This window comes from Pteropus vampyrus, unplaced genomic scaffold (genome assembly GCF_000151845.1).
Source record: "Pteropus vampyrus isolate Shadow unplaced genomic scaffold, Pvam_2.0 Scaffold16, whole genome shotgun sequence".
Taxonomy (NCBI): domain Eukaryota; kingdom Metazoa; phylum Chordata; class Mammalia; order Chiroptera; family Pteropodidae; genus Pteropus; species Pteropus vampyrus.
In genome coordinates this window covers 11,156,887-11,172,001 of record NW_011888797.1, presented here as the reverse complement: position 1 = coordinate 11,172,001, position 15,115 = coordinate 11,156,887, and the positions used below count along the sequence as shown (strand labels likewise).

The window sequence follows — 15,115 nt, the reverse complement described above, 5'->3', positions numbered from 1 at the left end:
AGGAAGGCTAGTCTGGTACAAGCTCCTCTGTTATAGCCAGAGGTGAAAGTTCATCCCACAAGTTTGTTACGTAAATTTCACCAAGACTTCTTGTTTGGACCATAGTTTATATGTATCTTGCTCAATTTTCAGACCTACGGGAAATTTTTCGTTATCTTTTTTGTTATTGATTTTTTGCTTAATTGCATTGTGGTAGGAAAACATAGTCTAAATATGTTCAGGTCTTTGAAATTTGTTCGGATGTGTCTTAAGGCCCAGCATAAGTCCAATATTTATAATTTTCATATGAGTGTGCTTGCCAATAATATGTGTTTTGTACTTGCTGGGAATAATGTTTTTTATATATGTCTGTGAGGTGTGTTTACTAATTGTTCCCATCCAATAGGGCTTTTTCTGTCTGCTGTTTAAGTAACTGGCAGGAGATATTACAATATCTCAGTGCGATTGTGGATTTATCTAGCTCTCTTAATTCTGTCAAGTTTAACTTTATTTTAGAACTTTATTGTTAAGTACTTTTTAATTTATAATTGTCATATTTTCTTAGTGAATCAAAACACTTATCATTATGAACTGTCCATCTTTGTTTCCAGTAATACTTTTTAACCTTAAACTCTACTTTGTCTAATATTAATATAGCTTTACCAGCTTTCTTTTGGTTGGTATTTAATATGTTTCTTTATGCTTTTAATCTTGTAAAGGATATGTAGTTGTACTTTTTTCTCATGATCCTATTATTCCTCATATTTATTTGGAACATTTAGTCTATTTATACTTAATGTAATTCTGATATATTTGGGTTGAAACCTACCATCTTACCGTTTGCTTTTTTTTGTTGTTCTATCTATTCTGTTATCTTTATTCCTTTTTTCTTGTCTTTTCATTTATTTTTGTTTTTTTGTTTGTTTGTTTTAGTGAGCGTTATTGAGATGCAATTTAGAAAAAAAATTTACCGATCTTAAGTGTACCACTCAATGAATTTTGGTAAAAGTACACACTCATATAACCATCACCACAATCAAGAGATAGAACATTTCTGTTATCCCCCAAATTTCTTTCATGCTCTTTTACAATAAGTCTCCACGCCCACCATAGTCCCGGGTAATCACTGGTCTGTTTTCTATAGTTTTACTTTTCAATCATATAGCATGTAGTCTTATGAGTTTGACTTTTTTTCACTTAATCTTTCTCAATTAATGATTGGTTTCTTATTCCATTTTCTCTCCATTAGATTGGAAGTCATACACTGTATTATTATTTTTTAGTGACAACTGTTAGGAGACAATTCTCCATGGGCCTCTCATGTTTTTGCACATCTTGCGAGCAGAAACACTGACGATATTTTCCCCAGGCTATCTTTACAAGGATGTTTGTATAGTGAACAGCTTTGGAAGATAGAGAAGATAGAGATGGGGTCTCTTTGGAGAGCAGAGGGTAGGTTTACTCTCATGTATAATAAAGATAACATCTTCCTTCAGAACAGAGCTTAGACAGATTTGCTTATTGATAATTATAAAAGATTCAAGTTCCCTGCACTCAGGGTTTCTCTCTTCTAATGCAACATGAGCAGGTGTCACTTGACCCTCTTCATGTCACCCTGTGGGAACTGGATCCCAGGGAATTGGCACAAATGCTGATACTCTGGCTACTGTTATTGCTGTGAGTAATAAATTGCCCTTTGTCTTTGATCCAGGAATCTTGTGTCTCCTGCCAGCATCCATGAAACTGTGTCAGGTTAACTTGTTAGTTTGCAACTAGGGTAAAATCTGAAACCTTTCACAGTTCTTGATAGAAACTTAGAGATTGTAACAGACGTCCTTGGCCTTACTGAAGTATAATTGGTACTTTAGAATCTTCCAGAATAATAAACAGGTCTTAGAACATTTTAACTGCATTTATCCCCCTCCAGGCTTCTATGCCATGTGCAGTTTTTTATTAACATTTTTAATTTAAACCCAACAAGACATACTGTCAATATTTATTTTGATTCGCCAACATATTTACCGTTTTCATGGTGCTTCATTTTTTTCTGCATCTTTATCTTTGACCATCTATCTGGGATCAAGTTCCTTCTGCTTGACGAAAATGTTTTTATATTTCCTTTTGTGTAGGTCGACTAAGGACAGTCTCTCTCTGTCTCTCTCTCTGATGAAATGTTTTCATTTCAACTTCATACTTGAAGGGGTTTTTTCCCCTCAGTGTTGAATTCTCAATGGCACTTCTTTTAGGTCTTTAAGGATGTCATTCCTTCGTCATCTCCAGCTTCCATTGTTGAGAAGCCATGCTTGCTCTTTGAAGATAACCTTTTTCTCCTCTGCTATTTATAATATTTTCTCTTTGCCTTTTGTTTTTAGCAGTTGTAATATGGCACATCAGTTATTGTTATGTTACAATTTGTTCCTCAATATGTGTCATTCTCTAGTACTGCTGTGTTACAGACTACCACCCAAACCTAGTAGTTGAAAACGTTATCAATTACTTAGCTCACGAATCAGCAATTTGAGTGGAGCTCAGTGGGAAAGGTTCAATTCTGTCCTACATGGCCTTAGGTGGGGTGGCTTGACTGCAGGATCCACTTTTAAGATGATTCACTTCCAACTGGCAAGTGGTACTGGCTCTTGGCTGTGAGTTCATACAGGGCTAAGAGTCCAGGGCCAACAGCCATCTCCATGGGGGCTTCAGTTTCCCTATGGTATGATGGCTGGGTCCCAAGAGAAAACAAGGCAGAAGCTTCTAGTTCCTTAAGGCCTTGGTCCAGAAACTAGGGCAGCATCGCTTCTACCATATTCTACTAGTAAAATAGTTACAGAGCTGGATCAAAAGGTAAAGAGACATAAATTCCCTCCCAGTGGGAGGAGTGTCAAAGAATTTGGGGCCATGTTTTAAAATCTGCAGAAGTCCCTAAGTATAGATTTCTTTTCTTTTCTTTCTTTTCTTTTTTGGTGGAAGAGGGCTCATAGGGTATTTTAAATCAATGTTTTTCGTCAATTTTGGAAAGTTCACGGTTATTAATCTTCACATATGACTTCTGTCCAATTCTTCTCTTTTGTTTTTGTGACTCTACTTACATGTCTGTTAGCTCTTTCCGTGATATATTCTATATCTTTTATCTACTTTCCTGCATTTTCCAAGCTTTTGTCTCTCCATGCTTTATTCTGTTTACTCTTTCCTGACCTATCTCCTGTTCACTAGTTTTCTCTTCAGCATTGTCTAATCTGCTATTTATATCTTGCCGTCGAATTCTTAATTTTGACAATGGCATTTTTTAATTCCATAATTTCCACTTGGTTCTTTTTTAATAAGTTAAAAAGTTCTTTGCCAAAATTGTAAAGCTTTTATTTTATCCTCTTGGATCTTATCACAGTTATTGTAAAGTCTGTGTCAGATCACTTTAATATTTGCAGCCTCCCAACCCACCCCCATGATAGATCTGTTTCTGTTGGTTTTCTTTCATGTCGTCGTATCTCCTCACGTGCCTGGTGAGTTTTGATTATGTCCCCGACCTTGGGTTTGCAACAGTGCTTGTAGAAATAATTTGAAGCCTAGTTTGATGTTTCCTTTATGTTTGCTTCTCACAGGTACCTGGGAACAGCTCACTCAGGATAACCTCAGTCCAGTTTGCAACAGTGCTTGTAGAAATAATTTGAAGCCTAGTTTGATGTTTCCTTTATGTTTGCTTCTCACAGGTAGAAGTTATCTGAGGCTGAGCTGCAGTCCCTGTGAGGGTCTGTCTGCTTGTAATCCACCCTTATTCCCTGGGTGTAGACTTTCAGGATCCCAACCCAGAGTAAGAGGTGGTCATCGGGGCTCTCCCTTTTGTAGACCCTTGGCCTCCAATCCCTGCCCTCTGAGCCCATGAGATTGTTAATGCGTGTCCCTTCAGCCTCTCAGGTTAACAGCATCCTAAACACCAGGCCGACTTGCTGGATTTCCATGATCTCTTCACTGTCTGATTAGGTATCCATCGCCTCGAGCAGATGTTTTTATATTTTATCTAGCATTTCTGGTAGTCCTCAGCAGGCAATCTGGTTCGTGTTACCTTGTCCGCTGCCATTAATGGAAATGGAAGTCCTCAGAGAGATCCTGTTTTCTTTTGGATTATTCCCATCAGCATTCAAAAGCCTGATTACACTTTCCCCATTAGCTACCTTTATTTGCCCCCTCTACAGAAAACTCCACATTGTCTGTACTAGCTGTCTCCAATTTCTCACATCCCGTTCTTTCTTAAACCCCTCCCAGTCAGGCTTTGGTTCCCACGCGCCACCAAAAGTACCCTCATCAAGGTCACTCCATGCCTCAAAGGTACCAAATCCAGTGACCAATTTTCAGTTGTCATTATATCTGACACAGCAGCAACATTTGATGTGGAGCACTCCGATGTCAAGAGGTTGGTGAGATGAAACGAAAACCAGCCAGGGACAATGAGGAATGGCCCTTCCATGTCCCCCTTTGCTGCTTGTTTTGTTTTTTTCTATAGCACTTTTTACCTGATAGTCCATTTCGTGTACTTCCTTAGTTGGGTTTTTGCCTTTCTCATTTTGTTGATCTCCTCCCCCATGAGAACGTGGGCTTCAGGAGGGCAGGGCACGTTGTCCGTTTTGTTCATTCATTTACCCTTCAGTTAGAACAGCGACAGGCACGGGTCACGTGCTCAGCAGTTGCTCTCTCTGGGAAAGAGCAGGGTGGCCCCATCGCGCTGGTTCGTGCTTTCCAGGCGTTACCTCCGCTAGACCCTGGCTGGCTGCTGGGCTTTCAGAGTTGTGTAGGAAGAAAACCTGGTATGTTGGAAACCCTGGTCAGAACTTCAAGTAACGTCACCGACATGTAATTATTACAGTTTTTGAAATGCTTTTACATTACTGTCACATCTGGTCCTCGCAGTACCTCTGTGAGGTAGGTAGGACAATTACTCTCGTGTTTCAAATAGGGCTCAGAGAGGGAAGAGGTTTTTCCAGGTTCGCACAGCAACTTAATAGCAGATCTTCGGCTCAAACACGACTCTTTAAAAGTGAACGAAACCTTTCTCTCTGATTATAAAAATTTATAGACTTGTTGTAGAAAATTTGTAAACAACAGAAATGGATAAAGAACATTTAAATTATGCTACCGTGCACATTTTGACATACTTCCTTTCAGTCTTTTCTAAAATAGTTTAGATCACGTATCATACAAAATTTGTATCCTGCTTTGTAACTTCACATCACAAAATCACATTTCCCTGGTCTTTTAATATCTCACTTTCCTGGCTGCATAATATTCTACCACATAGACGTACCACAATTTATATGTAATGTTCTGTTGCTGGACATTTAGGTTAAACAGCACTTATTTCCTTCCGACCGTGTGTGCGCGACCGGGGACTTGAGGCCGGGCCTCTCAGATGTGGTAATCAAATTAGAAAGTGGATGTGTCAGGGCTTTGGTAAAATAAAATTTAAAAGCACCACAGGATGAGATTTTTAAAAAAGAAAAAAAGAAAAGGAAATACGTTTGAATGAAAAGAAAGTCCTGACTCCATTTTAGATGTGGCGGGAAGTAGGAGTAGGGAGTCCAGCTGGAGTGGGCGAGTGCACAGCTGGAGGCAGGCAGCGGCCTGCTCGGAGGGACCCAAGGCTTCATTTCCGTATTTTCCTCCTCGGTCCTGGCTGCTCAGGCTCTTTCAGCTGGACACGGAGGCCGATGCCCTGGTGAACTTCCAGCAGTATTCGTCCCAGTTGCCGCCCTTCTACGAGAGCTCCTCCCACATCCTGCACACAGAGGTCCTGCAGCAGCTGACCGACCTCATCCGCAGCCACCCCAGCTGGTCGGTGGCCCACTTGGCGGTGGAGCTGGGCATCCGAGAGTGCTTCCATCACAGCCGCATCATCAGGTGGGAGGGGGCCCTTGCTGGGTGGGGCAGGGGGACAGGACTCTTGGTAGAGTGTGTGTGTGGATGGCGGGGCCGTGGGGAATCTCTCCATCCTGCCTCGGTTCCCCTCCATAAACTCAAAGGTTTCCCAGAACGTTTGAGTTAGAAAGGGGCAGCATTGCCTCCGGGTTGGAGTATAAGGATGCTGGCCGAGGTCAGAAGGAGAAATGTAACATTTCTGGAATACCTACCAGGTGCCAGGCCCATGGTAGCTATTTGATACCCACTACGAACTTGAATCCTCCCAAAAACCCCTTGATGTATTGTCATCCTAGTGAGAGGTTATGTGACCTATGCAGGGTCACTCAGCCAGAGAGGCCGAAGAGGCTTCAGATCCCTGAGGTCTCCTCTCACCAGTCTGGTCGCCCCTCTGGGAGCTGGACCACTTACTTTCATACATTCATTCAGCCAACACTCATATCAGTGGATGCCGCCGGGGCTGGGTGAAGCTACCACCGTGTTGGTCACAGGACTGCAGCTGTGCTTTGCCCTGAGGGAGCCACACCTCCTTTGGTCCTCCTCCCAGCTCACGTTGGCTCCCAGGCCCAAAGCTCAGAAATCCGGGCTGCCCTTTACTGTTGACAGGCCTGTTCTTGAACATCAGGTATTTAATCTCATCGCTGTCCATTTCCCAGGGTAGGCGTGGCAGGTAATGTTTTTATTTTTTCGTACATAAGGATATTGAACTCCGGAGAAGTTAAATGAATTGCCCAAGGGTAGTGAGATTTCTGCCTTCTGCATCCTTTCTGTGCCACTGCCCACTTCAGGCTGGGTGTGGCCCTAGGGCGTATCTCCCATACAGATGTGCAACCTGAACTAAAAACTGATATGAATCACATTAGATACAGAGAAATTGCCACTCAGCCCTAAGTTTGAACCAGCCAGCTTGAGCACGACACGAGTGCTCTTGAGCTCCTAGCCCACTTCCTTCTTCTGCACTTGGGTTTCTCAGCGCCCCGCCCACCTTGTGCCATGCCCCTCACCTCCCTGGCCCTCCCCGCAGCTGCGCCAACAGCACGGAGAACGAGGAGGGCTGCACGCCCCTGCACCTGGCCTGCCGCAAGGGTGACGGGGAGATCCTGGTGGAGCTGGTGCAGTACTGCCATGCCCAGATGGACGTCACCGACAACAACGGAGAGACGGCCTTCCATTATGCCGTCCAGGGTGACAATTCCCACGTGCTGCAGGTGAGCAGAGGTGGAGATAGGGCAACCAGTACCAGTGATACTTCGCTGTGCCCACAGCTCTCTTTGGACCCCTGGGCTCAGATGTCACTCTGGGCCTCTCACTATCCCTGCTTGGCCCTTGAGGCCTGAGCTTCTTTTTGGAGGGTGCGCCCCACCCCCATTCTTCCCTCCCCACGTTTGTCAAGGAAACACATCCTTGGCCACTTTGCTCTGAAAACCCTGGGAAAGTCCTCCAACCCAGCAAACTACACTCAAGGCCTAGTCCAGACTGTGAGTTTAGTTCGGCTTTACCTGAGCAGCTCCGGTGTGGACCCCTGGGCCGCTTCACTTCAACCCGAATTCACTTCAACCCCTGCCTGGAGGCGCACGTGGCCTGGAGGGACCTGAGCTTAACTTTTTGTAGAAACTCAAAACAAAACAAGACTCTGTCTGGCTCCTTCAGGCATTTGCGCCAGAGGCGCTCCTTCTGTTCAAAGTTTAATTAGCTGGGCAGAAAAATTAAAATTGCGGGTGCGTAGATCCAGTGATTTTATTGAAAAGCTATTTTCAATATTAAATAGAAAAGACAGAATACTGGATAATATTTTATTGCTTGGAATTAGAAGATTCCTCTAAAGGTATACCCTTATCTCTGCCTTGGCATCAGAATGGAACTACATGATTCCAGAAAATGTGGACATGCCCAGTGATTCAGTGCTCTTGGGGAAGGGGGTTCCAGCCCCACTGTGGCGCTCCACCCTGCCTGAGAATCCACTGCATGCCCGGCGCAGGGCCGTGCACATCCTGCCGCGGGCAGAGGGCATGCACTATCCACTGTCACGTACAACGGTACCTGTCCCTTATCATATGCCAGTCACGTGCCTGGGTGTTGTATATGTTCTCGTTAATTCTCAGAATACCCTCTGTGAGTGGGGGTCACTATCCTCCTCTCCTCGCTAAAGAAACAGGTTCAGTGACGTTAACTGTGCCCAGGGAGGGCCACAGAACTGAGTAGTCGGGCTGGCCCCTGAGTCGGGCCTCTTTGCTGTGTCCCCAGGCTGCTGACAGGCTCAGCTGGTCATATGGGAACTCACAGAGATCGCACTTAACCTTAGGGAGACAGCCTTCAGCTGAGGAAACAAATGCCTCCCAGCTTGCTTTTTAATACTGGTATTTTTTTTAATTGAAAAAAATGATATCTGCACATAGCAAAAAAATTCAAGCAGAACAGAAGGGTGTATAATGGGAAGCAAGAATCACTCCCCCACCCTCGGCCCCCAGTGCCATCCTTGGGTACACCCGCATTTTTAGTTTCTCGATTCAGAATTTCTCATACGTGCCACCGCCACGCCAGACCAATGCCCCAGCCAACACTGGCTCAGTCAGCTTTCTTTTTCCCTCCATGTCCTCCTTTCTTTGTTGCTTCTCTAAGTTCTTCTCAGTGTTCTTGCGGAGTCCAGTTTCCCTTCCCTTCAGTCCCGGAGAGAGACTGTCACGGTGGATGTTAGGGGAGGGACATGCAGGGGCTTCTGTGTTGGGCTCCAGCCCACACCACCGTGGTGCTGCCAGCTTCTAGGGAAGAATGCATCTGCCGGCCTGAACCAGATGAATAACCAAGGGCAGACCCCGCTGCACCTGGCGTGCCAGATGGGGAAGCAGGAGATGGTCCGCGTGCTGCTGCTGTGCAATGCTCGGTGTAACATCCTGGGGCCCGGCGGCTACCCCATCCACACGGCCATGAAGTTCTCCCAGAAGGGGTAAGACCTCGCTCCCCGCCCCCACCCCGCCACTGCTGTCCCACGTGGTTGGCTGGGCCACAGCTCTCTCACGGCCCGTCCTGAGCAGTGACTTCCATAGGCTCATTAGAAGCAGATGAGAAACTGGCACCAAGAGCTGGCCTGGCATGAAGAAAGTGCTCGATAAATGTGTAGGGGTGTGAATATCAGTCCACAAACTCCGCTGTGTAAAGAGTAAAACTTTAAAAATTGCTCTCTCACGCACCCTAGTTTCTGACTATGAACCTCCCTCTACCAGACTTGGAGGAAAACAATCTTAATCTTCCCTGGGGGTCCCCGCGCGCCAGCTCCCCCAGCTGGTGCTCCAGTGTTAGAACGTCACGCAACCCCAAGGCAGGAAGGGCCCGCCGACCTGGGCCCTCTTCCGCCCGAGCCCACCGGCCTGATCCGAACCCCTTCCCTGCTGCAGCGCTCCCAGCTTCCGAGGCCGACGCAGAGCCCAAGAATGCTTGGCGGGGCGGCCCAGGGCCCCGTCTGCCCGGATGCATTTGTCCTTCTTGGCCGGTGGCACTGCTGGGACTCAAGTGCCGGGCTACGTTTCAGGGAGCTCTAGACCACCCTCATTTCTTCCTTTCTCCTCAGACCTGGGAAACCCCGGTCTCACGAAAATTCTTCTCCGTGTGTGTGTGTGTGTGTGTGGTGTGGGTGTGGTGTGGGTGTGTATATGGTATGTGTGCGGTTGTGTGGGGGGTGTGTGTGTGGTGTGTGTGGTGTGGGTGTGGGGGGAGTTGGGGGGAATGGAATGAAAGAGATGACTATCTCAAAATATTACCCAGCAGGTATAGTATCTAGAATGACTGAATGAATGAGCGAGTCATTTGGCCCCTCAGTCCCAGGCACTGTGCTAAACCCCAGTCACCTGCTTGGTCCAGGTTCCTTCCAGGACCCTAGTATTTTTCAGGTGGCTCCCTCCTCAGATCAGAAGCTCTCAGCCGTGTTCCCTCTCTGCCTCACCCAGGCCTCCCTTGTGGGGCTGGCTTAGATCAAAAGGATCAATGATGCAAGTTATCTCATACCTTGGATGCGCCCGACTGCTGCACACAGCTATGTTCCCATGGGACCCCAGTAGGGACACCTCTCTGTCACCACCACCGTACGCTAAGAACCACGGTGTTAGGGTTTCCAAGAGTGGTTGCCTCCCAGCTCCAGTCTGGGAGCCCCTCTGCTGTTCGCGTGAACTGGGCTGAGCTTCACGGGGAGCCGGGTTTAGTCTGGCAGTCTAGTTCCATTTACTCTTCACGGTTTGTTAGTGTCATGGCATGGGTCAGAATTTCCTTCCTTCGTCAGGCAGAATAACACTCCTTTGGATATGCCACATTTCACTTTTCCATTCTTCTGTCAGTGGATGCTTGAGTTGCTTCCACCTTTTGGCTCTTGTGAATAGTGCTGTCGTAAACAGCGGCATACCAGTCAATACCTGCTCGAGCCCCTGCTCAGTTCCTTTGCTTATACCCCTAGAGGTGGGAGTAGCTGTGCTCTTAACCACTCAGCTCTCTGCTTCCTTCAGGATCCAGTTCCTGCGTGAAACAGCAACAGTGGGGGGTCGGCGGGTGGAGGGCAGCTCTGTGCCAGGCACAGAACCAGGTACTGAAATATCTCGTTTCCTTTAATCCCCACCCAGTCCTATTAGGACTGTCCCCATGTTGCGGATGGACTTGGCCACTTTCCAGAGGTCACCATTGCAGAAGCTGGGGTTTGACCTCAAGCCTGTCTGACTCTAGAGCCAGCACCAGTGAGAGTGATCATTACTGATTGGAGTTATCAGGGAAGGCTTCCTGGAGGAAGGGGCTTGAGCTATGCCTTGAGGGGCTCAAGTACCCTAGACATACCATGGTATTCGTGCTGGTTGGTTTTATTGCAATTTTATTTGCAGAAACTCTCCCTAACTAATAGATGAAGCCCCCGGTCATGACCTCTTCCAGAGCCCCTGGCCTTCCTCTCTCTCCAGGTGTGCCGAGATGATCATCAGCATGGACAGCAACCAGATCCACAGCAAAGACCCGCGCTATGGAGCCAGCCCCCTGCACTGGGCCAAGAACGCAGAGGTAGGCAGAGTCTGGGGGAGTGGCGGGCAGGGAGCGGGTCCCTGAACCCTTTGTTCCTCAGCTGCCCGAGGAGGGACCCTGAGGATGCACTTGTTGGTGGGGTGGGGACCGATCTCGTAGCGGGCCCCAGGTAGGCAAACCCAAGGAGAGATGACATCCTCATGTTCCTCTACGGCTCACTGGCACGGTGATGGTGTCCCCTCTGCAGCTTCTTCCTGTATGAATTGGGGTTCCTACAGCCTGCCCCTGGAGGTGTTGTGAGGTCAGTGAGGTGGTACATAAGGAAATTCTTTGTAAATTGGCAAGTGCTTCATAAACAGAGGTGGTGGTTGATGGCCATGACAGTACTGACTCTAGCTGTGTCCACAGAGAGGCTAGTCGGGCATCTCCTCTGAGGCCTCTCCCTAAGCCACTAAGCCACGCTTCGTCTCCCTGGGAGGATGGAGGCCTCTGGTCTCTCGTCTCCAGGAAGCACAGCTTGGCAGTGCACTGGATGGCCCCAAAGATCATGGCTGCTCATAACCGTGATGGGCCAGGAGGGAGGAGACGCCACCTCTGAAGGGGGCCTTCTTCATACCAGGAGCTAGCCACCAAGTCAGGCCCTTTCACGTATCTTTTGTCATTCATTGTCACCACACTCTGTGAGGGACTTGCATTCCCATGTCACAGCAAAGAAAGCTGAGTTGCAGAGGGGTACAGTGACCCTCCCAAGCACAGACGACTGGGGTGAAGCAGGGTTGAGCTCAGGGTTCGAGTTGTCGGTCTCCGAAGTCCAGGCTGCTCTCCATGGCCCCAGGCTCCCCAGGGCTGCCGGGTGAGCAGGGCGGGGTGTTGCCAGGTCCCTTTGCAGGGAGGGACGGGGTCCCTCGAGCTCCAAGGAACGACCTGGAAGCCCCTTAAAACAGTTGGCACATCTTCAGCTCTTTGTCCCCTAGTTCCAAGGGTGCTGATGGTGTGGGAGCCGAGGTCGAGGGCCACCCCCAGAACTGGGGCCTGCCGCCTGGGCTCTTCCAGTGCTAGAGCTCTCCAGAGGCCCAGCACCTGAAGGCCTCCGAAGAAGTGGCAGTGCCCAGGTGCCGCCAGGTGCCGCAGGCCACAGCTGCTCCGAGCGCGCCACTGACTCGGGCCTGGACCCTGTCTCCACAGATGGCCCGCATGCTGCTGAAACGAGGCTGCGATGTGAACGGCACCAGCTCCGCAGGGAACTCAGCCTTGCACGTAGCGGTGATGCGTGAGCGCCATGACTGTGTCATGGTGCTGCTGACCTACGGAGCCAACGCTAACGCGCACGGAGAGCATGGCAACACGCCGCTGCACCTGGCTATGTCGGTGAGCCTGCCACCCACTCTGCTGGGCGTCGGCCCGAGCTGGCCGCAAGTGTCGCGGGGAGGGCAGAGGACATCTCCTCTTTCTGTGCCCTGACCCCCTCGCTCCCGTCCCCCCACGTGACACTTGCATGTGGCGCAAGAGGGGAAAGTACAGCTCTGGCTACTGATTGTGGCCTTGGGCGATTCATGTCACCTCTGTCAGCCTTGGTTTCCCATCTGGAAAGTGGAGGTGCCGGTGCCCACCTGGCAGGCACTCGGTCACTACGAGGAATATCTAAACAACACAGTATCTGGCACGGGGTGAGCGCCCACAGATGTTAGTTTTCCTCCCCTGCGTTTTTAGGGAACAGCATTCGCCTGCCTATTGAGCTCATCTCCCTGTTAGACTCCGAGCCCCTGGACGGCAGGGCTGGCTTACGCGTCTGGTGGCCGTGGTAGGTGTTGGTCACACTTGTTGGTCTGTTACATATTCCTGCCTTTAGGGCTCTCCAGTCTGGTTAGACAACTAACTACAGTATGAACAGATCAAGTGCAGGGAAGGGAGTGTTATTGTGTTAGACACGGTCTGTGTCTATGTTCACGTAACCATAGTAACACTGCATGTACGTAAATCTGTGTAGTAAGTCTCGTAATGATAGAATGGGAGAGGCCCCTGGGACTCTAGAAGTCGATTTAGGACAAATTCAGAGACATCCTGTTTTATACCGCAGGTCATGGTTGTAGAGCAAGGTTGCCCAAGAGGCTGAAATTATAAATAAAACCGTGGACATTTTTAGTACTGAATGGGCCCTTAGGATTTTCCAGTTCAGTGGTTCTCAAAGGTTTTGGTCTGTTTGGTCCCTTTATACTCTTAAAAATTATTGAGGATCTGAAAAACTTTTTGAATTTTTATATGAATTTTATCTATCTATATTTACCAGGTTAGAAATTAAAAGTGAGAAATTTTCAAAATACTTATTAATTCACTTACAAATAGCCATAATTTACCAATTGCATGCTAATGTAAATAACATTTTTAATGAAAAACAACTTTTTTTTCCAAAACAAAAAAATAATTGAGAAGAGTTGGCATCGTTTTATGTTTTTGCAAATCTTTTTAATACTCAACTTCAGAAAAGACATATGGATTCTCTTCTGCTACATTTATTCTGTTGTAGAATATTGTTGGATATGTTGAAAAATAAGAAGAAAATCTGGCCTCACATAGTTATATAGTTGGAAAAGATACGTAGTTATATCTTTTCAGGTAATTATGGATATTCTTTGATATTGCACCAAAACTCGACAAGGGGTAGTGTCTGACAGGTTGGTTGTAGTGGACACTCTGAAACCATCTTCAGGCTCTTTTCACACTTTTTTACGTTAAAATCCACTGGCATCCCTTGCACTTTGCATGGCCCTTTTACCCATGAATGATTTTGTGTTGTCCTTGGTCAATATTGGTTCACTGAGTACGCATAGCTTCCAAAAATGTTGACCCATGTCATTACACAGTATCAAAAACCCACATTTGTAAATATCACCATCAATCTCATCAGAAAAGTCTTTAAATTTTAGGAAGCTGTCGAGCCCATCATGGCATATACAAGTTTTCTGGAATTCCAATATTTGTTTGAAAGCTTGAAATTTATCATTGGCACAAACTACAGCTAGTTGTTTTTCTTGAAGTGACAGGCTCACTGCTTTCATTTCTGAGACGATGTCTTCTCAATACCCAAGGCAGAACAACTCTAGTTTTTGCCTGTCATTCTCTCAAGTAAAAATGGTGTTCCGTGAAAAAAAGCAGCTAGTTCCGCTCTCAACGCAAACAATTCCACAGGTGCTTTTCCTCAAGACTCCATCATACTTTGTCATGCCACAGAAATGCCTCCTCCATTTCTCAGTTCCATGACACAGAATACACAAAGAAACTCATGGCAACACTTTGGTGCCACTGCCTTGCTTAGTACTCAGGCACCAGCAATGTTATTCACCATTATTTTTACACTATCAGTGCTTAAGTCAACACAGTGCAAAGGCAAACATCTTGGTATTTTCTATGAAAACAGTTTTAATTCGTGAACCTTCTAAAAGGGACTCACGCATTCACGAGGGTCCACAGGTCTTACTTTGAGAATAGCTGATGTACTTCATTGTTCCTCACACTCGTCACATGCAATACCATCTTCACAGCTTGCAGCACGTTCATGAACCACTTAATGATGCATTTCAACATTTCTTTAAGTTGGCTTGCTTTTGTACTTAAATTTTTTTTGAAGAAAGTGTTACATCACTACCATAAGTGGTTAAACCAGTGCCACAAATAAAAAGTAACCAAAAAAGAATTACATAATTAATGATTAAAACACACATATTTACCTGTGCCCATGTAAATCCTAATGGTACAGGTGTTGGAACAACGGCATTCTAGACACACCTCTTCATTCTCTAGATGAGGAAATCAGACCCTGAGAAGAAGGGGGAGGTGATAAGAGCTCAGAGCACCTGGCGACCAGTCTTAGAGGATTTGCCCACCCCCAGAAGCCATGCCATGCCCCGCCCCCGCCCCGCCTCCCGATGCTAATTGCAGGTGCTATGTGCAGGGAGGCTGCACTTGAAGGCTGCCGTCAGGGAGGATGTTTGCTTGGTTACCTACTCAGAGCCTTCTCTTTACTCTCTCCCCTCTCCTGATACTCCTGAAAGCCATCAGCAGCTGACTCTTCAGTGTCCCCATGGCTCCTGGGGCAGGGGTCATAGCTGCATTGCTTCCTCTCAGAAGGAGCTGGTGGGGCTAGGGGCTGGGTGAATCACTTCCCATATCTGCCCGGGTTATGAAACCTTCACCTGGGGATACATGTAAGCCTGCTTGTCAGGGCACCAGCCTTCACATCGTAGAC

General features: G+C 47.1%; 1 protein-coding gene across 1 annotated transcript in view; it reads left to right on the top strand.

Moving 5' to 3' along the window:
* Window positions 1–15,115, top strand: part of PLA2G6 (phospholipase A2 group VI) — a 51,183-nt gene that overhangs the window by 18,736 nt on the left and 17,332 nt on the right. The window contains exons 3-8 of the mRNA XM_023527462.1: window positions 5,650–5,865; window positions 6,908–7,091; window positions 8,640–8,827; window positions 10,815–10,911; window positions 12,058–12,240; window positions 12,625–12,673. Coding sequence (XP_023383230.1) covers window positions 5,650–5,865; window positions 6,908–7,091; window positions 8,640–8,827; window positions 10,815–10,911; window positions 12,058–12,240; window positions 12,625–12,673 — 917 coding nt within the window. The remainder of the gene's footprint in view (window positions 1–5,649; window positions 5,866–6,907; window positions 7,092–8,639; window positions 8,828–10,814; window positions 10,912–12,057; window positions 12,241–12,624; window positions 12,674–15,115) is intronic.